Below are 27,391 nucleotides of genomic sequence, written 5' to 3' on the forward strand. Positions count from 1 at the left end.
AATGGTAAACTTTTACACAAAATTTATACTATTTACTATGTGTAAGGTATTATCTTATTCTCATGGTTCTTCATCACAACTGTATGATGTTCAAAATCTGCTGCTTATGAAGTTTCATTTCAGGATGCTCCCTTAGTAGATAACTGATTATTTAGGCAGCTCACTAGATTCAGAACAGCAAGTGGATCATAGATTGTATAATGAGTAATGCAAAAAAAACAAAAAAAACAATTCTGATGAAAAAAATCTGATCAGATTTTATGCATTTATTGTTTATTGGATGTGTTTGCACATTAGAATTAGCTATATTTATGCTTTAATGTCCATCCACCAAAATGTGAATCTGACTAAATGGCACATAATAACAAAACACAGTGAAAACAGGAATTGAAAGAGGAACTGCAAATAAAGGTCATGTTTTGGTCCGTACACCTCTGTTAACATGGAAACATGCACAACCCTGCTGCCTCCATTATGTGAGCACGGAGACAATGACTTGTGTGCTGTTTTGACGGCCAACAGATTCATAATGTGATTACTGTCATGACCAACATCTCCATGCCTCAGCATGCAGTGTGTGACTAATGCAATCTAAGTCCTAATCGAATTTCTGCATGTCTGCAAAATGGAGAAGAGGAAGGAACACGCTCGTTTATGCAAGTATGCAACATGGAAATAATGTAAATTTATCTTTTAAAACATCCAGAAATATTACGAAATGTATATTGTTTATGTCCTTATGTCTGCAGTTTCAGCCTGTTAAGCACAATTTTAGTCGTCAACAAACATGTGCTTGAAAGCAGCCCTATATTTAAGCATGTTGTAAAATAACTCTCAAAAGAGCAATACTTTCCAGTGTTTTTCCATGTAAAATGGTCAACTCTTGGATGCATGCTCATATTTAGCCAGTTTTATGTCAGTTAAGTGAGAGCTGCTTTGTGGATCTCCCTCAAATGTCCAGTTTTTGAAGTCAAGTGGTGGTTTATGTGCAGTAGCGGCACAGTTGTGTTTTTGAAGGCCATAATTGTTTTGCGGCTGAGACGGCCTCAGCCGTCATGGGGAAATGATTGTGTAAGCTTTTCTCAGTTCTATGTGAGGACATATCTTGGGTTCGCCTGTGTGAATAAAGGGCAAGAAATCAACTCTTTTACCAATAGTCACTAGTGGTTACTAAAATTCTCATTGCTCTTGTAGAAACAAGCGATGTTAATTATTAATGTGCTAAAAGCCACTGTGCTTGCTGATAATAGGCAACTATAGCATTCAAACAAACTCTGTTCTGCTTTGTCACATTGCCAATGGTACCCAGTGCTAATATTTCCTCAAATTGCCAGGTTTTGTTAAAAAGGAATTACTTAAACATTAGCTGCCAATGAATGAAACTGGATGCTCACTAGGGTCTGGAAGTAGCAGAAGAGCAAGTCAGTTGAAACTTCATTATGAATGATCACATCCAGTGGTCTAGAGTAAACACTTAGGCTCTGAGAGAATGAGATTTGTTGGCCTTTGCCACAGATGTGTTGTTTGTCACTAGCAATAAAGGCACACCACACAGCTGCCACCACATCTTTACACAAGCCATTATAAAGTCAAACATCCCAGTGCCTCTTGATTCTCCGTTAACAATGAGCAAAATGGTGGCAGCAAACACATCAGATTCTAGGTTCGAATAAGGACAAAATGCAAGGTTGGCCAGATTCAGACCGAGTTCACCTCAGAGACTTTATTTGAATTCTCACAGACATCCATATCCATGCATTAGCATGTCAGTTGAGGCTTAAAGTTGTCTTCCGATTATAAAGTTCCAGGCCTGTTTAATCAATGGCCTGAGAAGGAAATGTAAGTATAAAGATGTTCTTTTTGTTTCTTATTTTAATATCTTTAAAAAGATTCTTTGTACATCTGATGACTCATCTGAGATGATGAGAATCCATCGAATCCAATCGAAGAATATTTTAGATTCTGAAGATTTGCTTGAAATCCCCTTTGACAAATATTTCTGCATACATTCGTTCAGTGCCAGCAGCTTTGTCCAGATTTATTCTCATCCAAAATGGTTTTGATATCACGCCGTCTGTACCAGGGTAAAATGAGTTACTGCTGTTTATAGGATCTTTTAGGTGGTTTCCTTTTTAAATCTTAAAACTTTAAGTTGATGATATTGCCTAGAATTCAATTAAATTAAATAAAAATTCTCAATACTCAAACTGGCTCAACTTACCCCAGGCCTGATTTTTTTTTGAGACAGCAGAACTATTTAACTTATTTAAAAGAAGTTTATTTCGAAAATGCACAGCATAAAGGTTTAATTTGTATGATTTTTTGCAAATAAAAAGCTTTTTGACTAATCAAATAAGTGTTAAAAATGGCCTATCTTATCATGTTCTTTATACATAAGGTAGGAACATTTTAGGGATTCTTAAAACATTAAGAATAACAGGCAATTAGGAATGATAGGACTTTTTTTGTGTCCTCTCTGTTGAATACAACTATGTGTACTATCCTTAGCCGATTTCAGACCTGCCAAATCTCCTCATCATTGCATTGAGAAGAAGACTGGAGAGCCCTTGTTAAAAGCAAACATCCGCCCCAAAGCAGAAAGAAGCAGTTGATCTCGTGTTCCCTCCACACATGTTCTCCAGTTCCACAGCTGGTCTCTTTGGCCCTCCATGTGATGGAGGTGATAGTATCACTCTGGCCTGAGGTCATTTCAGAGTTATGCTGTTTTTGTTTGTCACACAGCATTGCACCACCTCTTGCCTCCTTGAGCTTCAGAAGACATTAAGCAACACTTGTGCTCAATTTTTGGCAAGAAAACATTGTTCCACAAGGTCCTTTTTTACAACTCTCTCTCTCTCTGTTGACAACAATAGCTGGGTGGACCTCCTCAGCTCCTGAGAGGCTTGCCAGAGATGCAGCTGTGATGTTGGAGGCTTCTCTGCGCCAGTCAGAATATAAACCCTGCAGTTGTCTGGGCATCTCTCCCAGTTCACACTTCCCTGCCCCTGGGTATCAAGGGATTCCTCACCAAACTGGACTGCTTCTGGTCAGTTGTGGGTGGTGTGGAATAAACTTTTCCTGGGGGAAAATAAAAAAAACTTGATTTTAAGTTCAATTCCACTTCTTCTACTGAGCAGGGAGATGTTTTAGCATAACCAGAACTTTTTCATAACCATGATTGTCAAGTAATGGCACACACAATGCATTAAAGTCCTTGAGTTCAGTATAAGTTAAGCATAATCAACCAATTTTTTTGAATAATGTTTATTACCGCAAATAAATAAATAAATCCACTGGTCCTTCCTTTAATAATGGGAGTGAAGGGGGCCAATCTAATGTTAAAGTACTGTTTCAGTACAGACGCAAGAAATAAACTATGCATTTTATGATGCATTTTACGATTGTACTACTTTTTCTGTCCAGTTTATTTCTATGACCCTAAAACAACTGTAACAAAAAATAATTATTTAAACGGCCAAATTGGCCCCATTCACATCTACTTTTTACTGTTAAATGCCTCAGAATAAAAAAAAAAAATTTCTTACATTTTATTTTGTAATCAACATTGACACAAATGATACAAATGTGGTAATTTTAGCTTGTATTGAATCTGTAATATTCTTTTTAGTTTGACCATTTGATGACATATTTTTTGACTGCATGTTATAATAATACATCAACAACAACAATACATATTGTAAAAAGATTCTTGTAGTCCGCAGAGAGCTCTCTGACTTAAAACAAGTTTAGAAAGGGAATTTCCCTTCGTTGTGACAGATGCATTCATGAAGAGGAAGTCATCTTCTTCAAGGTGACAGTAAAAAAGGCGTTATTTTTGTTAGGGGCCCAGACTTTGTGTCCAGAAGGGTGGATGCAGTGTTGTGTCTGACATTATTATATTTAAATGTCCCTAAAATTTTCCCAGCCTTAGTGTTTTGAGAAATCCCTTCGCTTTGCTTTCTTGGCTGAATGCCTCTGAACTTCAAATCAGATTTGTCATGGCAGTAGGTCTATTTCATTGGCGACGCTTTCTCAGCTGTTCTCATTCAGTTTGGCCTTTTGCATGATTTTGCAAACAGTTTTCTTCTGAAAAAGTGTCATGGGATTGCAACATGAGTGATGCAAGATAAGGAAGTCTTATAATACTTTCTGGAAACAACACCAGCATGATTAGACCAGAGCATCACAGCTTTCTTTCCTCTCTGTAGTTATTCCCCAAGGACATTATTGTGATTTTTGTGCGGATATTCCAGTCTGTCTTCTCATTTCCTGCAGTGTGTCTTCTACCATTTGGCCGAAGTGTCTGCAGGACACTCTATTGTTATTCAAGAGTCCGTTCATTCACCAGATGCAGCATGCTTGCATGTGTATGTCTTCCTGTTTTCATGTTGTCGAGGTCACCACTCTGTTTCTAAGCACCCTGACTTGAGTAGAGGAGGAGAACTGAAAAACACACACACACAGAGTCATAAGGTAAACTGGAAATAAAACAAACTTGTGGTGGAGAAGCTGGAAACTATACCCTTTTCCCCTAAACCACAAATGAATCTGAAATGGATTATTACTCAGAGTAATTTAAGAGCATTGCAGTGTATTGTTAGTAAAATATCAGCCAGCTTGTCAAAGTAGCGACAAATGTTTCTCTGGCTCAATGCTACGCCATTAAACTCTATTAACATCCCTTTGGGATTCATTTGGCCTTATTTAGATCCCTGTCACCCAGTATACCCTAATTAACCAATTAAACATCATCTGTTCCTCGGCTCTGGTAATAAAATATGGAAAATGAAAACATTAATGGATGGAAATTGATCATCATTTGTAAAGACTGATGAATCCAGCAAGAGCTCCATGCTGTGACTGGTTTCGCACACTTTCCAGACAAGACCTCTTAGAAGAGTGGCCTATTTCTGCCAAAAAATTCTTCTCAGAGCTTTCAGCACTCTATGACGTCCATTTACTTTGTCCATTTTGCTTCTTGCTCTTACAGCATTCTCAGAAAGGCAGAAGATGGTTCCCGTAAGCATCTGTCTTCACACTATTAGCTTCTTTATTGACAGGCTATGCTTCAGTTGCTAATTAGGAAGACACTGTCTGTCTTTTAACCATGTGGCAGTCTCAGATTCGGATGGTGCTCTAAGTTGGTAGTGCATTTCAGAGATGAAAACACTTCATATTAGGTTAGACTCTCTGCATCAATGTCTCGGTTGTTCTGAAGACCCCATAATCTCTAACTGTGATTCGCTGTCTTCGACTCTCATCTCCTCAGGAGACTCTAGAGGTCCAAGAATTTGGAGCAGATCCAGAAGATTTGGTCATTATAGTTAGCATGCATGACTTACTACTTTTCATTAAAATCTGTGATCTCATTTAACTGACCCTTTGTGTGAGGTCACCCTCAATGTTGAGCTGTGTTCTCAGCGGGGCCCATTGTCCACATTTTGGAAACTATATCTAGCTATCCACTGGGCAGTGATCTATTGCATATCCCAGAACTTTTCCAAACAATAGAGACCATGAAATGATAGTCCAAGTTCTAGAGCCTCATAAATCCCAATTTTACGCTAACTGTAATTATGGTATTACTGTTAATCTTTCATCCTGTGATAGAGGGTAATTTTTAAACCCCATTAAATGAGGTGTGACTACACCAGTCCAAGCATTTGACAAGTCCTTTATGTGGGTTTAGTGTTTAGTCCATTAGAATGCAACACACTTCACAGCCTTTGTTTTATTGTGTTCTCTTTTAAGCTAAATATACAGTAGAATCCTCCCATTCCTTTAGAAGCTTCCATTCTCCCAGTCCTTTGTCATGGCAATATTATTGTAACACGCCAACTAAGCTACTGTTGGTTCTCTGCTCGTCGGCCTGATTCCACATTTTCTTTCAAAGCATGTACCATTAGAATTCTCCCAGAGTCTCTGCTTTTCCATGGACAGTCCTGAATCAGCTTGTATACTCCTGAATAGACTGAGAAAAGAAAACGGCTGAATTGCTGGTAGCGGCTGCTTTCAACTCTTTCTCTCACAAGTAGATGAGGGTGTAAAGAGGGGGAGGCAGGTGTACTGCAGTCCCCCCCAGCCGCATTTAACCAGCTAGCCTTGATTCATTAGCTTTCCCCCTGGGAATGTACTTGCGACGGGGGGTGAAATTTGCATCCCTAATTTCCTCATTCCCTCGCCCCGGCTGCAGCTGGGTCCTCTGGGCCCGGGCCGATTTGGAAAACAGGAAGTCTGATGGCCTTGGACCTTTCCATCAACCTCACCCCTGTAGTGGGGAGGCTTTAATTACCATAAATGAGAGTTGTGCTTAACAACAGCGTGGAATCGATTAGATGCAGCGGAGGGATTGGAGAGGAGCCCCCCTTCTACACCGGCTGATGTCTTTTGTTTCAGGATGTAGTGTGTTATACATCCCTGTTTTGGATTCAAGAGCAGACATTTGCATCAGGAAGGCCACCAGCTAAAGCTGGCGAGAAATGCTTAATAATTAGTTAATGCTCTTCAGTCTACACTTTAAGTCATATGACTAAAGATCAGAGGTGGTTGCATGACTGAACATGGACAAAAAGGATTTTTACAGAGCTTTTCATTCTGCTTCAAACGGCACACACAGACAGTGTTACAGAAAACCCATGTAACCAAACTTTCATAGCATTGAGATTAGTGGTGTGTGAAATGAGGTAAAGTCCTGTGAGTTGTTTATTTTGTAAGCAGTCTGTCTGTTGGAGAGTGACTATAAGTTCCTCTCAGTGATTATTTCCAAATCCAGATTTTAAAGGAAACTACTTCCCTTGACTTTTCTGAGAAAACGCCTTTAATTAAGACATAACAGTTCCGCTTATTATAGTCTAATAAACACTGGAAACCCCCCCCACCCCCCAGTGTTTTTCTGTTGGTAGTTTTGGTTGCCCTGCTGGCACATTCATCAGGATGAATGTAGAGAGGAACGGATTTAAATCATGCACAAATGAAATGAGCTGTCCTAGAGTGGTCGATTCAAGTGTGTCTAATATGATTTTAACTACTACTGCTCAGAGAATGAATGTGACTCTTGGGCATTTTGGATGGAGTGCCAATCTTTAAAGCACTGATCCAGCCAAGCATGTGTGCCATCTAGTGTAGGGTATCAGACATGATACCCAAGCAATACTGTGAGTCTGAATGATCCTAAAAATTCACATCTGATTGATGACTAACATGTGAGTTTTGTTTGCTTATATAAAACGTGGCACTAGGATGCTATAGCCCTTTAGATGTTTGCCAAGGTATTGCTATGTGGTTCCTTTTTTGGTGGTTGTATGTGGTTGTTAGTGTGTTTAGGGTGATTGCTATGCAGTTAGTATGGTGTTTTGTTGGTTGCTAAAGTGCTGCCACATGGTTGTTAGAGTATTCTGGGTGATTGCCAGGCCAGTGGTGTTCAGGGTGGTTGCTGGGGTGTCGTTAAGTTGTTCTAGTGGTTGCTAAGTGGCTTTTAGCATGTTTAGGGTGGTTGCCAGGGTGTTGCTATACAGTAACTGTGGTGATATGTTGGTTGCTAGGGTTTAGCTACATGGTTGTTAGGGTGTTGGCAGGCCAATGGTGTTCAGGTTAATTGCTAGAGTGTTAATGAAGCTTTCCAGTGGTTGCTAAGTGGCTGTTAGTATGTTCAGGGTGGTTGCCAGGGTTTTGCTATACAGATGCTATGGTGTTGTGGTGATTGCTATGGTGTTGACAGACCAGTCTCAGGGTGGTATCTAGGGTGTTGTTAAGGTGCTCTGGTGGTTGCTAAGAGGTGTTAAGTGTGTTCATGGGGGTTCAGGACGTTGCTCTGCAGTTGATGTGGTGTTCTAGTGGTTGCTAGGGCATTGCTAAATATTTGTTAGACTGTTCTGGTTGACTGCCAGCCCAGTGGTGCTCAAGGTGGTTCCTAGGGTGTTGCTAAGGTGTTCCTGTGGTTGCTTAGTCGCTATTAGTGTGTTAGGCTTAGTTACTTAGCTTTGGTGGTTGCTAAGTGGTTGCTAATGTGTTGAGGATGATTGCCAAAGATGTTGCTCTGCAGTTGCTGTGGTGATCTGTTTGGTTGCTAGGGTGTTGCTACATGGTTGTTAGACTGTTCTTGGTGATTGCCAGGCCAGTGGTGTTTAGGGTGGTTTCTAGGGTGTTGCTAAGGTGTTCTGGTGGTTGCTATGTTGTTGATAGTTGCTATGTGTTTTTGTGGTTGCTAGGTTGTTGCTACATGGTTGTTAGACTGTTCTGGGTGATTGCCAGGTCAGACTATGGTGTTTAAGGTGGTTTCTAGGGTGTTGCTAAGGTGTTTTGGTGGTTGATAGGTGGTTGTTCATGGTTGTCAGTTGCTATGTGTTTGTGTGTGTGTGTGTGTGTGTGTGTGTGTGTGTGTGTGTGTGTGTGTGTGTGTGTGTGGTTGTTAGGTTGTTGGTACATGGTTGCTAGACTGTTGTGAGTGATTTCCAGGCCAGTGCCATGGTGTTCTGGGTAGATGCCAGAGTCCTGAGGTTGTTGTTATGGTGTGGTTGCTGGCACAAATGGGGTTTCTGATGTGTTGAAATTTGATATTTAGGATCAGGGCTTTGCTCAAACTCTAGGCAAACACCACAAATGATTGAATGAATATTTATCTGGCACCCCCCTCGCTTTCAACTGGAGATAACCTTTCAAACAGCTTGACCACTTTGATCGGCACATGGCTGCAGTGCTCCTGTGCATTCAGCGACTCAATCATCTCAGTATTGAGCTAATTCCCAAAGCCACTATAATCAATAGTTCTTATATGTCACGTCTCTTAACGGTGAAATCAATGTGATATATTTTCATGAGCGTGTTTCTGGCCATCACCGCAGCATTGAGTGGTGTTGCCAGACTGGCCGTGCTTAGTCTACAACCATCAGGTTGATGGTCGGTTCCTCACCGGTTCATGACCTCTCTCTCACTGCATAGGTCATTCCAGTACTGGCCAGCTGGACTGATCCGTAGGGGTCCGTAGGCGTGGGGGTGGAAGTGTGATGATCTTCTCAGTCTCCTTTCGTTACACTAGAGCTCAACAGGACAGTTCACATGTATCCGCTTGCCAACTGGAGCGATCCCTGCACGGTTCCATATTATTGAGAGGAAACTCTGTGGCTACAGTTACACATGTTGTTTTTGGACGCATAAAATGCTTCAAAATGTATGCTTTTTGTGAGAGATATGAAACCTGAATCCAGTGAGGAATGGAAGCAAATCCGCAGTGCATATTTTGGGTGTAAAAGGTCCACTGAATCCAACATGTTCTCTCAAATCTGTCCATTTTCTGGTAATTACCCTATCATGGCTTAATGCTGTGTGCTATCACAGAGAGTTAATGGCCCTTTCAGCCACAGACTGTTGTAGACACCATCACTGTCATCTTGTCAATAGGGGAATATTGTAAGCCTGCTTTAAATTCAACTCATCTTTGCTTTTACGACACAAGAATTGCTAAATTAATGGTGATGTATGTAATATCCAAAGGAATGGCCTAGAATAATGAAATCAAATGTTTTGCAACATGATTCCAAGCTGTCATTGGTTAGCCAAACTGACAGCCTGCTTCAAAATTACACTGTTGGTTGAGCCAGTGCTGCTGTGTAAGAGCTTTCTGACCCTGCATAGACAGCATTAGAAATATCACGTTCAAGGCCCAGAAAGGTAGTAACATTGTTAAAACAATATCATAAAATTAAGGTTGAACCACTGATGACAAATAGACTATTTTAACAATGTCCTGAACAAGACTTATGGCTGCTTTCACACTTATGCTTGGTCTGAACCCAAATTTGATGGATCCCCCTCTCCTGCTGCCTCTAGATTCTGTTCATAAAGTGTTTTTGGTTCCAAACCATGGTACATTTGCATCATCAGAGTTGTAGCTATTTACCCCTGTCGCAGATCCAACTATGCAGGAGAACATAGAGACATGAATGGATACTATGGCTTGTTCACCACACTTTTTTAGCAGAATACATTGTTGATATTTTCTTATATATAAAGTCCTTTTTGGTCTCTGCTCAGATCAATATATGCAGTATTATATGTCATACTATCATTAGTATTTAAAGCCTTTAAGAGAGAGCATAGCATGACATATCTATGACCAATGCAGAAGGCCGCAGTTATGTACAGTATAAGCCAACTGTAAATTAAACCACCCTCTTTAGCAGCCTAACTTACAGAGCAGCCCATTTGAACAACTCTGGGAGACTCATTGTATTTCATGAGTCTAATTGTATGAGATTATGCCTGAATGAAGAGACACTCCACAGGGGGCCGCATGGGGGGTTCTCCATTTTCATTACAAAACCATGGGCCACCTCCATGTGCTGAGCCACTAAACACACCCTCACACACACCCTCACAAACACACACCGGGTTGGGGACCTAGTAACATTGCCGGGGGGAGTCCCAGAACGAGCTCTATGTGAACAAAAGCCAGTGCCAGTGCCATAAAGGGTGTGTCGTAGTGATGAAGGTGTTTTGAAGGAAGATCAACATTTGCAACGAAAAATATGTGCAAACTGTAATGAAGCAGAGATCAGTTAGCTCCTCACTATCCGCGCTGAAGCTGAGATTGTTCGCCAGCTTAAGTGAAACTTAACGTGCCTAGCTTTTTTGACTCGCACATTAAACGTCACCTCCTGATGTCACATGTCATTACGGGACCTTTACATGCTGTGTGTGAACGCATGCTCATATTCCGGGAAATCACTGGCAGTTTGAATGAACCAAATCTACCGACCCAGAGACACTTGCCAGGACAAATTACCCATGTATTTTCTGGAATCGCAGTGTGAAAGGGGCTTTAGTGATTCACAGATTTTTTTTTTCTTTCATTTAGCCTAAAAAGGTAAAATTAATAATGCTGGCTAATTGGGTAATTGATGCAGTTCAGTGTGTCTTGTTCTTTTATTATTTTATTTTGTTATTTGTCTTTTGTTATTTTATTTATTTGTTTATTTATTTTTTGCAGAGACTTCAAACAGTCAAAATATGTCATCAGAGAACTGTTTTGGTTAGTAAATAATTCCCTCCAAAACCATTTCGACTAAAACGGAATGTTTTTGTTTTTTGTTTTTTTGTTTTTGTTTTTTTTTTGCTGAGACTTCAAACAGTCAAAGTGTGTGATCAGACAACTGTTTTGGTCAGTCATTCCCTCCAAAACCATTTTGGCTAAAACTTTTTGTATTTTATTTTTTATTTAATTATTAATGTTGTTTGCAGAGACTTTAAACAGTCAAAACATGTTATCGGAGAAGCACTAATTGTTTTGGTCAGTAATAAATTCCCTCCAAAACCATTTTGCAAAAACAGGGTGCCACTAGTAGGGTGGGAGGTACAAAGGAGATTTATTGTGTGTGTATGTGTTCATACTATTTCTATAATATATATAGTATGGGAATGATCAATATGTATAGAATACCCAGTAAACCTAACACATTTGCTCAAATGTGCTGTATACGTCCAGAGCAGATTGTACTGAAGACTTTATCCCACAGTGTAAAGCACTCTACATTAAATTACCATTGTGACAAATGAACTGTGTAAATGAAGCAATATCAACTAATGAGTCTCTTTTTTTTTATTATTTGATCAGTCAAAATCTAAGGCATTTTTACAAAGACATTTTTATTTCCAAAGTTATGAGCGGACTTGCTAAGTTAAACATAGTGAAGTAATTTGACAACAATGTAGTGTGCTAATGTATAAAATTTTCAGTATATTTCCTTCAGTTTCACATCATTTTAACATAAATTGTAGGCAGTATCTGATAATTATTACACTAGTATTTCATTCCATATGAGTCTGTGTGTGCGAAGCCAAACTGATGAACTGATAAACGGAGGGGAACCTGCGCTATGTGGTTTTATGATCTGAGACTTACTGTGGCACTGTTTTTTTAGGGAGGGAGGCTGATTAGACGAAATACAGCACTTTTACTGTCAGCAGTTTTAAAACAGTCCTCAGCATGTCAGAGTTAAGACGTATAATGCATTTCCCCACAGTTTTACAACTAGAATGTCAAATAAATCTGTATAAGCACATTTGCCTTAATAAAGAAAGCAATTAAACTGAAAGGAGACCTTTTATAAATACTAAAGTCCTGTTTAAGTGAGCTTGCTAGTACAGTAGCTCAAAGAGCTTTTGGCGTCTTGGCAAGCTGGAGATGTAATGTTTAATTCATTCTAGTACTGCCTGTAATGCTGCCCACTTGCTGAATCTTCATATTCCAATGCTACGTTGCTCTGCACTCTTACAACGCAAGAGAAAGGTTTGTGTGTTGTTCTTGAAAACTGCGATACTGTACGTGTGTGAGTGGAGACATGGGCCATGGCTCGATAACATGCAATCTATACATTAATGTTTTTCTTGGCTCTTCTCCACAAAGCGTTAAATCCTAATGCACATGGGTGTGCTTGTTCAAGTATGGTCACATCGCTGCTAGATGCCTGCATTAACCGGCCGCTCATCCTCTCCTCTATGCTTTTTCCTGCAGATCCCGAGTCCCAGAGGAAACGCACCGTTCAGAATGTCCTCGACCTCCGGCAGAACCTGGAAGATACCATGTCCAGCTTACGGGGGTCGCAGCTCAGCCACAGGTACATTCATTTTTTTGTTGTTGTTGTTTTTTTTGGTTTGCCTTGCTTTTTGTTTGGTTTTGTGTGTTGATTTCTGCTTTTGCTTTTGTTTTTTGTTTTTTTGTTTTTTTTTTTGCTTTGCTTTTTGTTTGATTTTGTGCTTTTTTGCTTGTTTTGCAATTTTATTATTTCTATGTTACTGTTTGTGTTGTTTTTTGTTTTTGTTTTGTTCTTTTTTTGTTGTTTTGCTATTTTGGTTTGTGTGTGTATGTGTATGTGTGTGTGTGTGTGTTTAAGTAGTAGCAGTAGTAGTGTTAAGTTTTGTTCTGTTTTTTCCAATTTATTATTTCCCTTTTTATTTTGGCTAATTAATTTTTTTATTTGATTTCATTTATTATTGTTGTTGTTGTTGTTGTTGTTTGTTTTTGCTTTTTTTTTTTTTTTTTTTTTTTTTTTTTTTTGCTTTTTGTTTTTGTTTTGTGCTTTTTTGTTGTTTTTCCATTTTATTATCTGTGTGTGTGTGGTTGTGTGTGTGTATTGTAAAGTTTTGTTATGGTTTTTATTTTATTTTATTTGTTTCATTTATTATTATTATTATTATTATTTGTGTATTGTAAAGTTTTGTTATTATTATTATTATTATTATTATTTGTTATTTTTATTTTTTTTATTTTTTTTTTTGCTATTAAATGCTAGTAAATCACACAAATCAGGTTTTAAAACTAAAATAATATCTCAAATTGGTAATGATATAATAAAATTTAGGGTTGGCAATTTTTTTAACATATAAAAATATTAGAGATTTGTAAATGTATCATATTAGTCATTATTGGATATATTGGCTGATTTATTGATATGTTGGGCTATTTAATAGTACTTCTCCTTTATTGGATTATTTATGTATTTATTTATATTTAACTTATCTGTAATTTAATGCTCATTTGAGGTTACAAATGAAGAAAACAATTACCAAAACTTAAAATTAATATCCATTTCTCATACTGTACTGTTATTATGTTGTGATTTAAATGATAGATATTTAGCTTTTAAATGATTAAAAATAAATTCAATTAAAATAGTATAATAATGTATTTTTAATATTATAATATTAATAGTATAATAATAATAATAATTATTATTATTATTATTATTATTATTATTATTATTATTATTAAAAACTTGTTTTTTTTTTTTTTTTTTTGTTTTTTTTAGTTTATTTTAAATTAATTGTTTATTTTTTTAAGTCATATTCAAATGTCATTCAGAGGAATATTACATATCTCCAACTGAATTCAGTCTAAACATCACGGAAGGCAGTCAGCAGATGTGGACTAGAGCAGCAGATGTTTCTCTGTCCTTCTCACATCAGCACCTCCCCCTGTTGTTTCCTGATGTCCAAGGTTTACAAACACACATACAAACCCTACAGCAAAAGGATGGATTAGCCTCTCATCACAAACCCATAACCACAAACCTCTGCTAGACCTCACACAGTATGCTGTGTTAGTGTATTAGAAACCAGAGCTACTGGCAATGTTCTTGTTAGAGTATTGTTTAAAGAAGCAATAAGCGCTCCTGCATCCAGAGGAAGTCGCTCAAGGAAGCTGTTAATGGTGCATTATAAACCAACAGGCCTGGAAAGAGTCCATCCCTGCAAACTAAACCCTAAATCTGTTGTGTAACAGCTGTCAGAGCCGTGGCTTACTGGTGGACGCAGGTGCTCTGACGCATTGAGCCGAGGTGATCATATGGGCAATGTGAATTCAAATCCAGCTCTTCAGACAGACTTGAACAGATGAGCTATAAGAGTTTCATCAGCGTAGTGTATCTTAGCACTCTATCTTCAGTGTGTCTGAGTGATTTTAGTACTGCCTCCTAGTATAAAATTACTCTGCCTCAGCAGCTTTAAAGTCATTCTATTAAAACCTTAACCTAATTGGCCTGATTTAATGCATCTTCTGCACATAAACACTAATGCCTCTGTCGAGAGAAAGTCTGTAATGTGCTGAGCCCAAACTCTATAATAGACATACTGTGTGTCAGTGTTTTGTGTGGCCATCCATTCCTTTATGATGCATAACAATGGCTACTTTCTTGAGTAGTCATGTTCTCTTCCTCTGATTGAAGTGTTCACAGAAAGGCCCGTTGAAGGATAAAAGGAACGATAATCACTGTCATTTAGCCATCATTATCGTTAATCAGCACAAAAGTCAGGCAAACAGAAGCGGCTGGCATTTTATCGAAGATTAATTCACATTCACGTCAATGCTCTGAAAGCCACTGTCGTCTTTTCTGGGGATGTTTTCCTCAGCCTTTTGCTATTCGTAAAAAAAATTCTACAGGAATTTGTGATAACCACAAGTGTGCAGTGCATTGTGGCTATTTGGGTTATTTGAGTTCAAAACGAGTGAGATGCTGTGATGAGCTGTAAGTTGTATTCCTGTATATCAAATGGTAGCGTTTTTGTAACTTGAACAGTAGAGCATGGCGATAACAACACCAATGTTGTATGTTACTGTATGTATTCTTCTCCCCCGTGTCATCCTAGCTCCATTTTGGACAGTAACATAATGCATATGCATGCTTTGATCTGCACGTAAACAACGCATGCTGCTGATGGAGAACATGGATGCAAAGCATGAGCATGCATCATGATACTCTCCAAAATGACGCTGGGTTGACGCAGAGGAGATACTCTCCAAAATGGCGTTGTTATTGTAATTTTTTGCACACAAAAAATAGCTTCATAAAATTACATTTGAACCACTGATACTATTGACTATTTTGTCAATCTTCTTGGTACGTTTCTGGATCTTGAGCTTGGTAGGACCCTTGCTATCTATGGAGGGTCTGAATTAGACTAATGATATCTGCAATATGAGAATATTTATGTTTTTGGTTTTTTGTTGTTATTTTTGTTTTTGATTGAGTTTGAATTATTTTGTGGCAATTGACAGTGTGCCACAGATAAAACCCTTTTAAATGGTTCAGTTCTTTTAAATTGGAGCAAACTTTATTCAAAAGCTTTTTTTACTTTGAAAGTTAAGCTCAAGGTCAACGGAAAATAATCTCCATCCATCCGCTGGGCTTAAAAGTATTAAAACCAAACCTGGACACCTGGAAACTAAATAAGAGCATTAAAATCATTGCAGGGCAGTCACAACTCAGGAGGATATGAGTTTATCCAGATGAGGGCTTTAGTTCGGACGGGGATGGGTGGGTGTTGAATCAGCAGAAGGTCAGCCAGTTCCTCCAGCTGCCCAAAGCATGACCTACTATTTTAAAATCAGAGAAAGGCACCCGAGGGGTCAGCGTGTGCGCGACTGACTTCCTGTAGAAAGCTTGAGCGGCGTGTAGAGCAGGCATGAAGGAAATTAAACATCCTCAGACATGTTTTACCTTCAAATCCCCACGGGTGATGTATCACTTACCAGAGACTATAGACATACATCCACAAGATGTGAGAGAATGAGATGAGTTTTGTGATGTGTTGATGAAATGGGGGTGTGTGATAAGCCTACAGTTATATCCAGTATGACGAATGAGTTCGCCTGCACTCTCAGAAACATCTCTGTGGAGTTAAAGAGGTTTTCTCACGTCAATTCCAGGCTGAAAACCTGACTAGACAAAGTCCAAAATTAAGTTTTGCCATATCTGCCAATGGTTGGTGAAATTTGAAATCATCAGTGAGTTTTATAAAATTCTGATTATTTTTTTTTTCTAGTGAGAAACTGTAATTCCAACACTACATGAACACTGTAATGCATGTCTTAAAGGGATAGTTCACTCAAAAATAAAAAATCTGTCATTAATTACTCACCCTCATGTGGTTCCAAACCCATAAGACCTTTGTTTATCTTTGGAACACAAATTAAGATATTTTTGATTAAATCTGAAAGCTTTCTCTCCCTGCATAGACAGTGACACAACTGAGACGATCAAGGCCCAGAGAGGTAGTAAGGACATCATTCAAAAAGTCCATGTGACATCAGAGGTTCAACCATAATTTTATGAAGCTACAAGTATACTTTTTTGTGTGCAAAGAAAACAAAAATAATGTCTTTATTAAAAAAATGATCTCTTCCGTGTCAGTCTTCGCCACTCATTCGCGACAGCATGTATGTGGTGCTGCTAACGCAAGAGCCGTGTTCCGACGTAGAACCGGATGCGCTGTGGCTTGTTTACAAGCAGAGGAATGCACAGTCTGACGCAGAATAAAAAAAATTGTTGAATAAAGTCATTAATTTAGTTTTCTTTGCACACAAGAAGTATTTCCGTAGCTTCGTGACATTACAGTTAAACCAGTGATGTCACATGAACTATTTTAACCATACTTACTACCTTTCTGGGCCTTGAACTTCTAAGTTGCATTGCTGTATATGCAGCTCTCGGATCTTATCAAAAATATCCTAATTTGTGTAAAAAAGATGAACGGAGGTCTTACGGGTTTTGAACGACATGAGGATGAGTAATTAATGACAAAATTTAAATTTTTTAGGGGTGAACTATCCTTTTAACTTATTACAATTGTGAATTCACTTACTCAGTTTTGCTCGTCTTTTTCGAGCATTTTAAAGGTGAACATTTACAATTCTTCGATACATTTTCGTAGGTGAAATCCAGTCATTTCAAGAGGAATCAGCTGTATATCCACAAATATATTGGCCAATATTTTTTGCAGTTATAGTGTCAGAAATGGGACTTTTATTTTGAATGTATTGAGAAAGCTTTTATTCTCCGACCACATTAGTCAGCTAATTTTAACATTACAACATTTGCTAATTACAACATTACAACTGTTCAGCGAGTTTCCGCAAGTGAAATCCAATCATTTCGATAGGAATCCATGCGATAGGGAATTTTGTATGAGGGCGAAAGATTTTCACACAGATTTCGTAGTGGGTTCAACTTGGTTACATGGATCACATTTTGACTTAGTTTACACTTGGTTTGATAGTGACTGCTGTGTGAGTTGTGCTTCATACACACAGTAGCAACAATACTGAGTAGAGAATGGACCTTTTTGTTAGCAAAATTAAGCCAAAATTTTGCTAATATGACCATCTCAAACATTTATGCGATAACCATCACAACAATGTAGGGTTATTATAGTTAACTAAACTTAAATTAAAATAAAAGTTATATGAATATAATAAAATATTAAAAACTTTTTTTTAATTTAAGCTAGTTGCCAAGGATAGCTTGTTCTCATTTTAATTTAATTTAATGATGTACTAAAATAACTAAAAATAAAACAAACAAATTAAAATGATGTATTAAAATATTTTTAAATAAATAATAAAATGAAAATAAGAAAATATAATTAGTAAATTTTAAATTATGAATGTAAAAATGTAATTATGAAAAAAAAATTTTAATAAAATATGATTGATAATTATATTAGTATGTTATTAATGTTTGATTTAGACTTTGATAACCTTCTCTTTTTCTTGTCTTCCAGCTGTATAGAGAACAGCATGTGCTACGACAGCGATGAGACTAACGCCCGCAGCATCTCTAGCCTGTCCAACCGTTCCTCTCCTCTCTCCTGGCGCCAAGGCCAGTCCAGCCCTCGGCTGCAGGCTGGTGACGCCCCCTCCTCCGGGGTCACCGCCCACTCGCTGCCCATCCGAGCGACATCGCAGATCAGCCACCTGCAGCACATCCAGCTCATGGAGGGCCTGGACGCCGTGGACGATGACCTGGCCGACCTTAAGTCTGGTTACCTCAGCGACAGCAACCTTACGGGCAAGAGCCAACCAGAAGATGAAGATGATGATGATGATGACGTTGATGTAGACGTTGATGATGATGACCTAGACAATGGGTAAGTGTTTATTACTTGTTTTGCTGTTTGCTAATATATATGAAATGCTTAATAGATTGTATTTTAATGTACGTGAACTATTGCATATATTATATAAATTATAAACTACCATTAAAATGTTTGGGTTTTAATTAAGAAATAAAAAAATTAATAATTGTATTATTTAGAAATTAATACTTTTATTCAGCAAGGATGCTTTAAATTGATCAAAAGTGACAATAAATACATTTATAATGTTTTCCCCCCAAATAAATGCCATTCTTTTGAACTTTGTGTTCAACAAATGATTCTAAAAAAAATGTTTTTTTTAAAAAAAAAAAAAAATTGAAGCAGCAGAAATTTTTGATCATCTTTGTTTTTAATATTATATGTTTTTTTAGTAGTAAATGTTTATATTAGAAAGATTTCTGAAGGACCATGTGACACTGAAGACTGGAGTAATGATTCTGAAAATTCAGTTTTGCATCTCATGAATAAATTACAATTTAAAAAATATTTAAGTAGAAAACAGTTATTTTAAATTGTAATAATATTTCACAATATTTCTGTTTTTTTTTTTTTTTTTTTTTTTTTTTTTTTTTTTACTGAATGTCTGATCAAATCAATGGAGCCTTAGTGAGCATAAGTGACTTATTTCAATTAAAATATAATGTAATAGATAAATACAATAATATAATAAATGCAACCCTAAACTTTTGAAGGTAGTTTGTATTTTATATCATTTAATATTTTATTTTAAATATATAACATTTATAATAATTTAATATTAATGCAGAACTCGTTATATTAATAGTGTCTAATAAAAGCTGCACAATTCTAAAGATGATAGATGTTTTACACATGGAAGTCTTTTGAGCAATGATTAAGTGCTTTTAATCTCCAACGAGTGGCATTGTGAAAGATTTCATTGGCTGATTTACTGTCAGTCTAAGGCCCCCCAATGAACAATCATGTCACAATCAGCTGAGGGTCTCATTTTGGAGCCATCTTCAGGTTCTCATCAGATTTGGCTATGTCCCCCGAGGGGCCCCTCGTGGAGCCGGCTCTCATTTTCAGTGTCACAACACCTGATGTTGCTGAACGCAGCCTTCCTTCTGCTAGCTGCTGCTGTGCGCAGAGGACAGCTCATTGTTGCAGATGCAGTGTTAAATTCATGTGCATGTCTGTGTGTTTATATGTGAACACAAAACTAGGAAGTTGCAGAGGAAATGAGATGTGTTTGTTTAAACCATCAGCCAGGCTTTGATGATGGCCTCTCTTAACCTGCGCTGTTGGTTTAGTCTGATGGGGAATCGCTGTCAACAGCCACAGAGTCACTGCGAAGTGAGAAAGTTCAATATCTGAAAGCACTTCACCTTGTGTTGGTTTGACATCACTTCAGATCCAGCTACTCCAGCAGATCACAGTTTTACAATCTAACATAAAACAAAATGAATACGTTATGCTTGGATGAAGACAATAACAAGCCTTCATGTGTTTTCCAGCAGTATTTCATTGTGATGAAGCTAAGCAAACACACACACAAAAAATTGGTGTAGAAAAAATTTCAACCAGAAATTGCTAGTAAATTTCACAAATAATTATAAACAGCAATAAACTAAAAAAATAAACAAGTTCAAGTTTATTTTATTTTTATAGCATGCATAAAACAGCCACACGACTAACTAACTAATTAACAAATATTAATAAACAGTGTAATATTGTTTATTGTTCGTTCATATTACTTAATACATTAACTAATGTTATCAAATTACACCTTATTGTAAAGTGTTACTGTATTTTCTTTGTTACCGAAACTTTGCTTCATTTTTAAGTTTCAGACATTCACTTTTTACAGTGCATATTTGTGCTGTTTACAGTGCTGATTTTCTGATTAATCTATATTTGAATGATCTTAAAATCCCAAGCTGTTTTCCCAAATATGAACTATTTTCGGTAGTAGCATGAAAATGTATTTGTGCAGAACCTTCCATATTGCAGATTTCAGTTTGCAATCTGTATTGAATGTCATGCATTTTTGCTGATATCATATACTACGTAAATAAAATGGTTAAAATATCATATTTTAATGTAAATTAACTATATATATATATATATATATATATATATATATATTTTTTTAATTATATATATATATATATATATACTACCATTCAAATGTGTGGGGTCAGATTTAAAAAAAAAAAAGAAATTAATACTTTTATTCATCAAGAACACACTAAACTGATCGAAATTGACAGCAGGGATATTTATATCGTTAGAAAATGTTAACATTAAATAAATTCTGTTTTTGAACTTTCTATTCATCATAGAATCTTAAAAACGTCTTGTCGTTTCCATAAAAATATGAAGCAGCACAACTGTTTTTTACCATTGATAATAATAAGAAATTTTTCATGAGCTGCAAATCAACATATTAGAAAGAATTCTGAAGATCACGTGACACTGAAGACTGCCTTATAGTCTTATGTTTTGAATGGGATACAATAAAAATGTAAGATTATGGTAAAACATATGTCTGTTATTTATAAAATAAATATACTGTGCATCCAGTGTCTTCTGTTCTGAGTCACAAACAAATTATGAACAAATGAATCCAAAACAAACAGCATGACTACTTTTGTCTGATTCCCAAAACAAATGATCTATGAGCCGATTTCCATGATAAATAGTTCAGTAGATAACATTTGATGATTTGAATCGGTCTGCAAGGCTGTCCTGTATAATTCACAACATTAGCAAAGACATTTATACAGAAAAGCAAACTGGACAGGAATACAGTATACCCAGATGAATCAGAATCAAATCAAGATCTCAAAAGTGAAATCTGTTTTTATACCGGACTCTACCAAGCTCACAACAAAGATCTGTTTCTGGTTGGTTAAGACAGAAACTCAGTTTTACACGAAGAGATTGTGTCCTACTTGGTTCGGAAATGTTGTTACAATCAATACTGTGAAGAAAATTTCTTGTTTCTTGTTCTCGACAAATTTGAAATGAGATTTTCTCTCCTGTATAAGGTTTCTGTTGTCATTGCAGTGTTTCTGTGCATGTTTCCTCAGACCTGATCTGCTCTAGAGGTTTATTCATCTGTGTGGCTTGACTCGTTTGGGATGAGCAGCTGATTTGTATTTGTTAGCGCGCCGCTGTCCCTCTGCGAGGCATGCTGAGGTCTGTCTGGAGTTGCCAAGGTGACTGAGCACAGACAGGCCATGAATGTTATCAGCTCATTAGAGCACATGCAGGACACTGAACAACATCCTCATGTGTGCCCGCATTTGACCCCACATGATTAATGCACAATTGTACTTCAAAGGTACTTCCGTTTGATTATGAATTGAAGTTAGTTATTAGACGTGCAAATACAACAACCTGCCTGTTTCAGCCTACTTTGGGTTTTGTAAATGCTATGCAGCTTCTTAGAATAAAACACTCATGTGAATATACACAGTGCTGCACATGTAGAGATGCAAATCTGGCACATTTCTGTAAGCTGTGTAGGAGCTTGGTTATCTAAACCCCTTCTGATATCTCCTCCCCAGGTGTGTGTGTGTGTGTGTGTGTATATGTGTGTGTGTTGCCATGGAAACGGAGTGAGTTTGAAAACTCAGTGTCTTTTGTCTGCTCAGCACATTACTGTTATGCGGCGAATGCAGTGGATGATGGGTATGAGGATTAATGAACATGAAACTGCTCTAAATTGGCAAAGGTGGTGCTGAGGTGTTCTTGGTGCACTGGTATGTGGTTGCTTGGGTGAGATGAGTTATATGTTGAAGTTTAATTCATAACATCTAAACAGAATCAGCATCCTTTGCTTTGTCATACAGAGTTGTTTTTTTGTATGCATTTAGAGTCACATGTCTGTATCTTACAAACAGAGACTTCAGTTCATGAACATTTCCCAGGTTTATTATTAGATCTTAAAATTTATATCCATTGGGCCAAGTTATACACAAAACAGCAGTTTGATTATATTATTTGCAATTTAATTAGAAGCTCCAAAATATGCAGGGGGTAGATGGCCATCAAATACTGAGCTCTAAGTCACAGTGTGAGTGGAATGATTTTTTTTTCACATCTCATAGAGAAAGAGCTATAAAAAGTGCTCTGTGTTCCAGAACATAGTGAGCTCCCTACCTAGACAGCATTTTAAGGGACAAACTTTTTTTTTCAAATGTTATGTAGTGTGATTTATATGATTTTTAGTGTGTAACATTTTTTAAATTAAACTTTTATGTTGCCTTCTATTATGCAAAATTTTGTCCCAAAACTTGTCTTTCAAGAAGAAGGCAATTCAGAAATGTTTATTCTAAATATAAATAATTATATAAAATAAATTTGAGTTGTAATTGCGTGAATAAAATTTGTTTAAAAGACGGCCGAGTTGCAGCCTGTATTGTATGCTATGAAGTTCGCTTTCAGCTTGCAGATTTCCAGGTTTTAGAGCAGAACTGAGAGGTGTCACAGAGAGATTTGTGACTCTTATATGATGTTGTTTATATTGGGTTCCTGTTACATGGTGCTCAAAAGCCTCATAGCAGCCTGGAACGAGTGTCCCCCATACTCTGGACAGGGGTCATAACTCTACCCCCCATAAAGCCCTATACAGGCTCCAGTATATGTGTGCATGACAAAGGACTGCACACATAAGCGCTCCTCTCCAAGACCCGGGAGTTCATGCTAAACTAACCCCAGTACCCAGACTTTTGGGGAACATAAAGATGCCAAATTCTGTTTTGCAGTGAGGGAATTTCTGCCTGCTCGCCTCGTTTTCATTCATATGTCAGAAATACTCCACAAAACGTGGGCTGTTCGGGCAGATAATAACAAATACGGCTGCCGCCCATGATTTAGGCATGTGTGAAGTGTCGTGGGGGGGACATGTTTCAGCTTCAGCAGGGGGTCCCTCATATGTGGGCATGCTCACTGAAGCAGGCCAGGGAATTCTGGCGCCACCGTGTGCAGCGCTCGCCTGTTGCTATAGCAACACCGACCCACAAAGCCATCAGCAGAGCTGCGTGTTGGTTTTGAACTAGACAAAGACATCTCGTAGGAGAGAGAGCGTGTGGGAGTGTGTGTGTATTTAGGTCAGTGGTTTTAAGTGGGAACAGCCATTGTTGTGACCAACATATCAAGGCCCTCGTTTCAATTAGCTCTAATTTTGAATAAAAGATGTGACACGAACACTGTTCGCTATTTAATTAATAGATCAAAACAACATCTTGGTAATGCACATGCAGTGGTTTTTCAATTACTTCTATTTGAATTAGAATGTAAAACATAAGAAGTTAGTCTTTATCAGGAATGTTTCACTGGCCTTTCAGAAATCAACTGTTCAGTAATGGAATCAGATGATAATGCAGATGATAATAATGATGAAGCAAAAGAGTATTAAATGCTTTAAAATATTAACAATTACAGCTTGTTCAGACTATCAGTCTAAATACAATTTTGTATTGTTCAGATTCCATTTGTGTGTCCCATAGCACTTAGAGCTGGGCGATATGACGAAAATTTTATATCATGATATGAGTAATTTTATTTCACAATAACAATTTATATCACAATATAGTTATTTTTGCTTTACATAAGGGTCTTTATAATATGAAAATGTTTGATACCATGGAAGTTTCATAATTCTTGTCACCACTGTCAATATCACAAAAAAACTAATACTAGCCTACAAAAAAAAAAAAAAAAAACCTTTAGCTCACTGAAGACAAGTAGCAGTCAGTGATTAAATAAGAATAAGAAACGAATTAAAAGCAGTATGTGCAGCCGTAATTTTATGAAGTTATGAGAATACTTTTTGTGTGCATAATAAAAAATAAGGTTCAGAAAGCTATCGGATTCCTTCAAAAATATCTTAATTCGTGTTCTGAAGATGAATGAAGGTCTTACAGGTTTGGAACAACACGAGGGTGAGCAATTAATGACAGAACTTTACTCATTTTTGGGTGAACTAACCCTTTACGTGACAATTTACATTAAATATTAGGGCTGGGTTTTGGCACAAATTTCACGATTCGATTCTCATTCACAAGCTTGTGATTCGATTCGATTACCAATTAATTTTCTCAGATTTTCTCAAGGAAAAAAATCTCTCAACTAATGCTGTAAAATATACATGAGAGTCAGTTGGTACTACATTACTATAATATTGAAGGTTAAAATTGACTGATTTGTTAAAATTACACTTAATGAAGTTTTTAAAATAATACAGTTACAATTACATAATAATATTTCTATTTAAATTCATTTTTTTTTTAAATATAAACCTAATGGTGGCTATCATAAAAACTTCTTGGATTTATTCAAACATAAATTAAACATTGAAGAACAGTAAAACATATTACGAATATGTTATATGGTGCATATATTTAGCAAAATGCCCCTCTCTACAGTTTATTTTTCTGAGACTTTGTTTCATATTAAAAATACCAAAGCACAATGCTTATCGCGATTTATTGGATGGGAAGTGCCCTTCAACGTTCCATCCATTAACTGAAAACAAGCTAGACTAATCGATTCTTGGGATTTAATAATCAATATCGTTCTGTAAAAATGAGAATCGACTCATATCAAGATATCGATATTTTTGACCCAGCCCTTAAATATGCAAAAAGGACCAATTAAAAGACATTATCGCTTAATTGTACCTCAGCGGCGTAGAGTGGCAGTCAAGTACGAATATAATGATGTGTATGAGCAGAACTGACAGCTTTGATTTCTCCAGTCAAGTTTCAACATAGCGCAAACAATGATTTCGACCTAATGGGGCGGCCGTACATGTGGATTGTCAACCTTATTTCAGTGTTGAATGGATGTTTTATTTTTGACCTAATAACATTCCAATTACCCAACCAAATAGTGAATGTTTATTTCAACATTCTTATTACAACCAAAAATTTATGCTGAATCGATGTCTGCTTGCTATCTAGGGTTTGATTAGCAAATTCATAATATAATATTTAAATGATATTCTTAAGCATTCTGTAGTATTTCCATCATGGTAGTGTCCGAAATACATTGTATTAGGCAAAAAAGATCTGTTGTCTATTGTTGATAGTGTAGTGATGAAAACCAAGCAGCTTTCTATTGGTCAACAGGACAAATATGCTTAAAACAAAGTAGCTATACTAATGTAATCAACCTTTTTTTTTTTTTTTTTTTTTTTTTTTTTTTTTTTTTACATACATGATAAAAACATCAACAGACAATCAGAATCCACCTGACTTTAAAGAGCTCGAGCATTTAAAGCAACAGATGACAGAACTGCAGCATACCATTATAATAAACAGTGTTAAAATCAGTTATTGTTATAATTATCATTCTTTGTGTGATCGGGCCTTTACTTTTTGTAAGGGACAAAAGGGAAAGTGTTTGAGGTTTGTTCATTACAAAATCAACAGCACAAAAATTTGTACCTCATAACTGTTAATTTTAGCATTTTGATGACAACCCAAACACATAGCAGTGAGATAACTTTAGCTGTAGCTGGCTCGTCTCCGTGGTTACCATGACAATGCTACCTGCCCAGCAGGAAATCAATTTATTCTGGACAAAACTTCCCCTCAGGGCAGAAACACAACATCTATCCTGCAGAACAGAGTTTTACATTTAAATGGATGTTCTTTTTTATATTTAATGTTTGGGGCATGATGTTTAGTATTGAATGTATTAATGGTAAAAGCAGATAAAACGTTGTGTGTGTGTGTGCGTGCGTGCGTGCGTGTGTGTGTGTGTGTGTGTTGTTTGGTTGGTGCGTGTGTGCATGCGTGCGTGCGTGCGTGTGTGCGTGTGTGTGTGTGCGTACGTGCGTGCGTGCGTGTGTTTGTGTGTGTGTGTGTGTGTGTGTGTGTGTGTGTGTGTGCGTGTGTTTGTGTGTGTGTGTGTGTGTGTGTGCGTGCGTGCGTGCGTGCGTGCGTGTGTGTGTGTGTGTGAGTCCAAATTAAAGGTCCAGTTCACCCAAAAATTAACATTTCTATATCATGTACTCATTCCAAAAGCGTATTTTTTTACTGACTGACTTCTGTGAAACACAAAAAATGATTCAAAGAATGTTCAAGCTGTTTTGTTTTCATACAGCAAAACTGCATAATGCTAAAAAAAAATGTCCCTCTCTCCAGGATCAAGTAACTGATTCCCACAGGAGGAGGAAACTGTTTAAGAGCTTCATTAGCCACGAGTCCACCCCGTCACAACCTTATGCTAACTACCTGCACAATGTCAGTAATGCTAAATGATTTATGACGTGCCACATGCTGATCAAATTGGCCCGGAACTCTGAGCATGTGCAGCGGCCCGCCTTCAGCTAAATCACATTCACTGAAGAATACACTTTTTTTTCCTGTTCAATAACATAAAGGAAATCCCGTTGATTGTAACCTCAGGTGAGGACAGAGCCAGGTGAAGCTGAACAGGGCTTGGGTGGAAACTTGTCAGCTTGCAGAAAAATCACAGCTATGAGGGAGGTAAAAATATCCCACGATCCCCGCTGCACGCTCATCCATCATATCTGAAGTTTTAGGGCGTAATTGAGAGATTTGGTTGCTGTAAGGATGACTAATGCATTCTAGGATGAGACACAGAATGGCTCTCTCTTTCTCTTTGCCTTTTTCCTTCTCTCTCTATCAGCCGGATCGACGGTCGTCCCTCGGGTTCATCATGTATATTTTACATCATTTATAATACATACCACATCACTCCACTTCATTCCCTCTGTGTTGTTTTGTCTCTGTACTGTCCTAATGCAAGTCTATGAGGGTTGGGTAAATCTAGGAATTTCAAGAATTGGTTTCGTATCAGTTTTAGAGTTGGAAGTTGAATTGAATTTGTCACACTTGAGATGGAATGACAGGAAGTGGAATTGACTGAATTGCAGTTAAGAGGAATTCAACACAGTCATATAATCAAATGTAAATATTTGCATCATTAATTGGAACTAAATTTGCTCCCCGGTAGGTTGAATAAA

The 27,391-nt window shown here is 37.2% G+C and overlaps 1 protein-coding gene across 5 annotated transcripts in view; it reads left to right on the forward strand.

The window, feature by feature from the left end:
• The window catches only part of LOC109057838 (neuron navigator 1-like), a 106,683-nt gene that overhangs the window by 14,003 nt on the left and 65,289 nt on the right, over positions 1-27,391 (forward strand). For all 5 annotated transcript variants that reach the window (XM_042750748.1, XM_042750749.1, XM_042750750.1 and 2 more), the window contains exons 4-5: positions 12,509-12,611; positions 18,052-18,417. In XM_042750748.1, coding sequence (XP_042606682.1) covers positions 12,509-12,611; positions 18,052-18,417 — 469 coding nt within the window. The remainder of the gene's footprint in view (positions 1-12,508; positions 12,612-18,051; positions 18,418-27,391) is intronic.

The sequence above is a fragment of the Cyprinus carpio genome, chromosome B23 (assembly GCF_018340385.1).
Source record: "Cyprinus carpio isolate SPL01 chromosome B23, ASM1834038v1, whole genome shotgun sequence".
Lineage (NCBI taxonomy): Eukaryota > Metazoa > Chordata > Actinopteri > Cypriniformes > Cyprinidae > Cyprinus > Cyprinus carpio.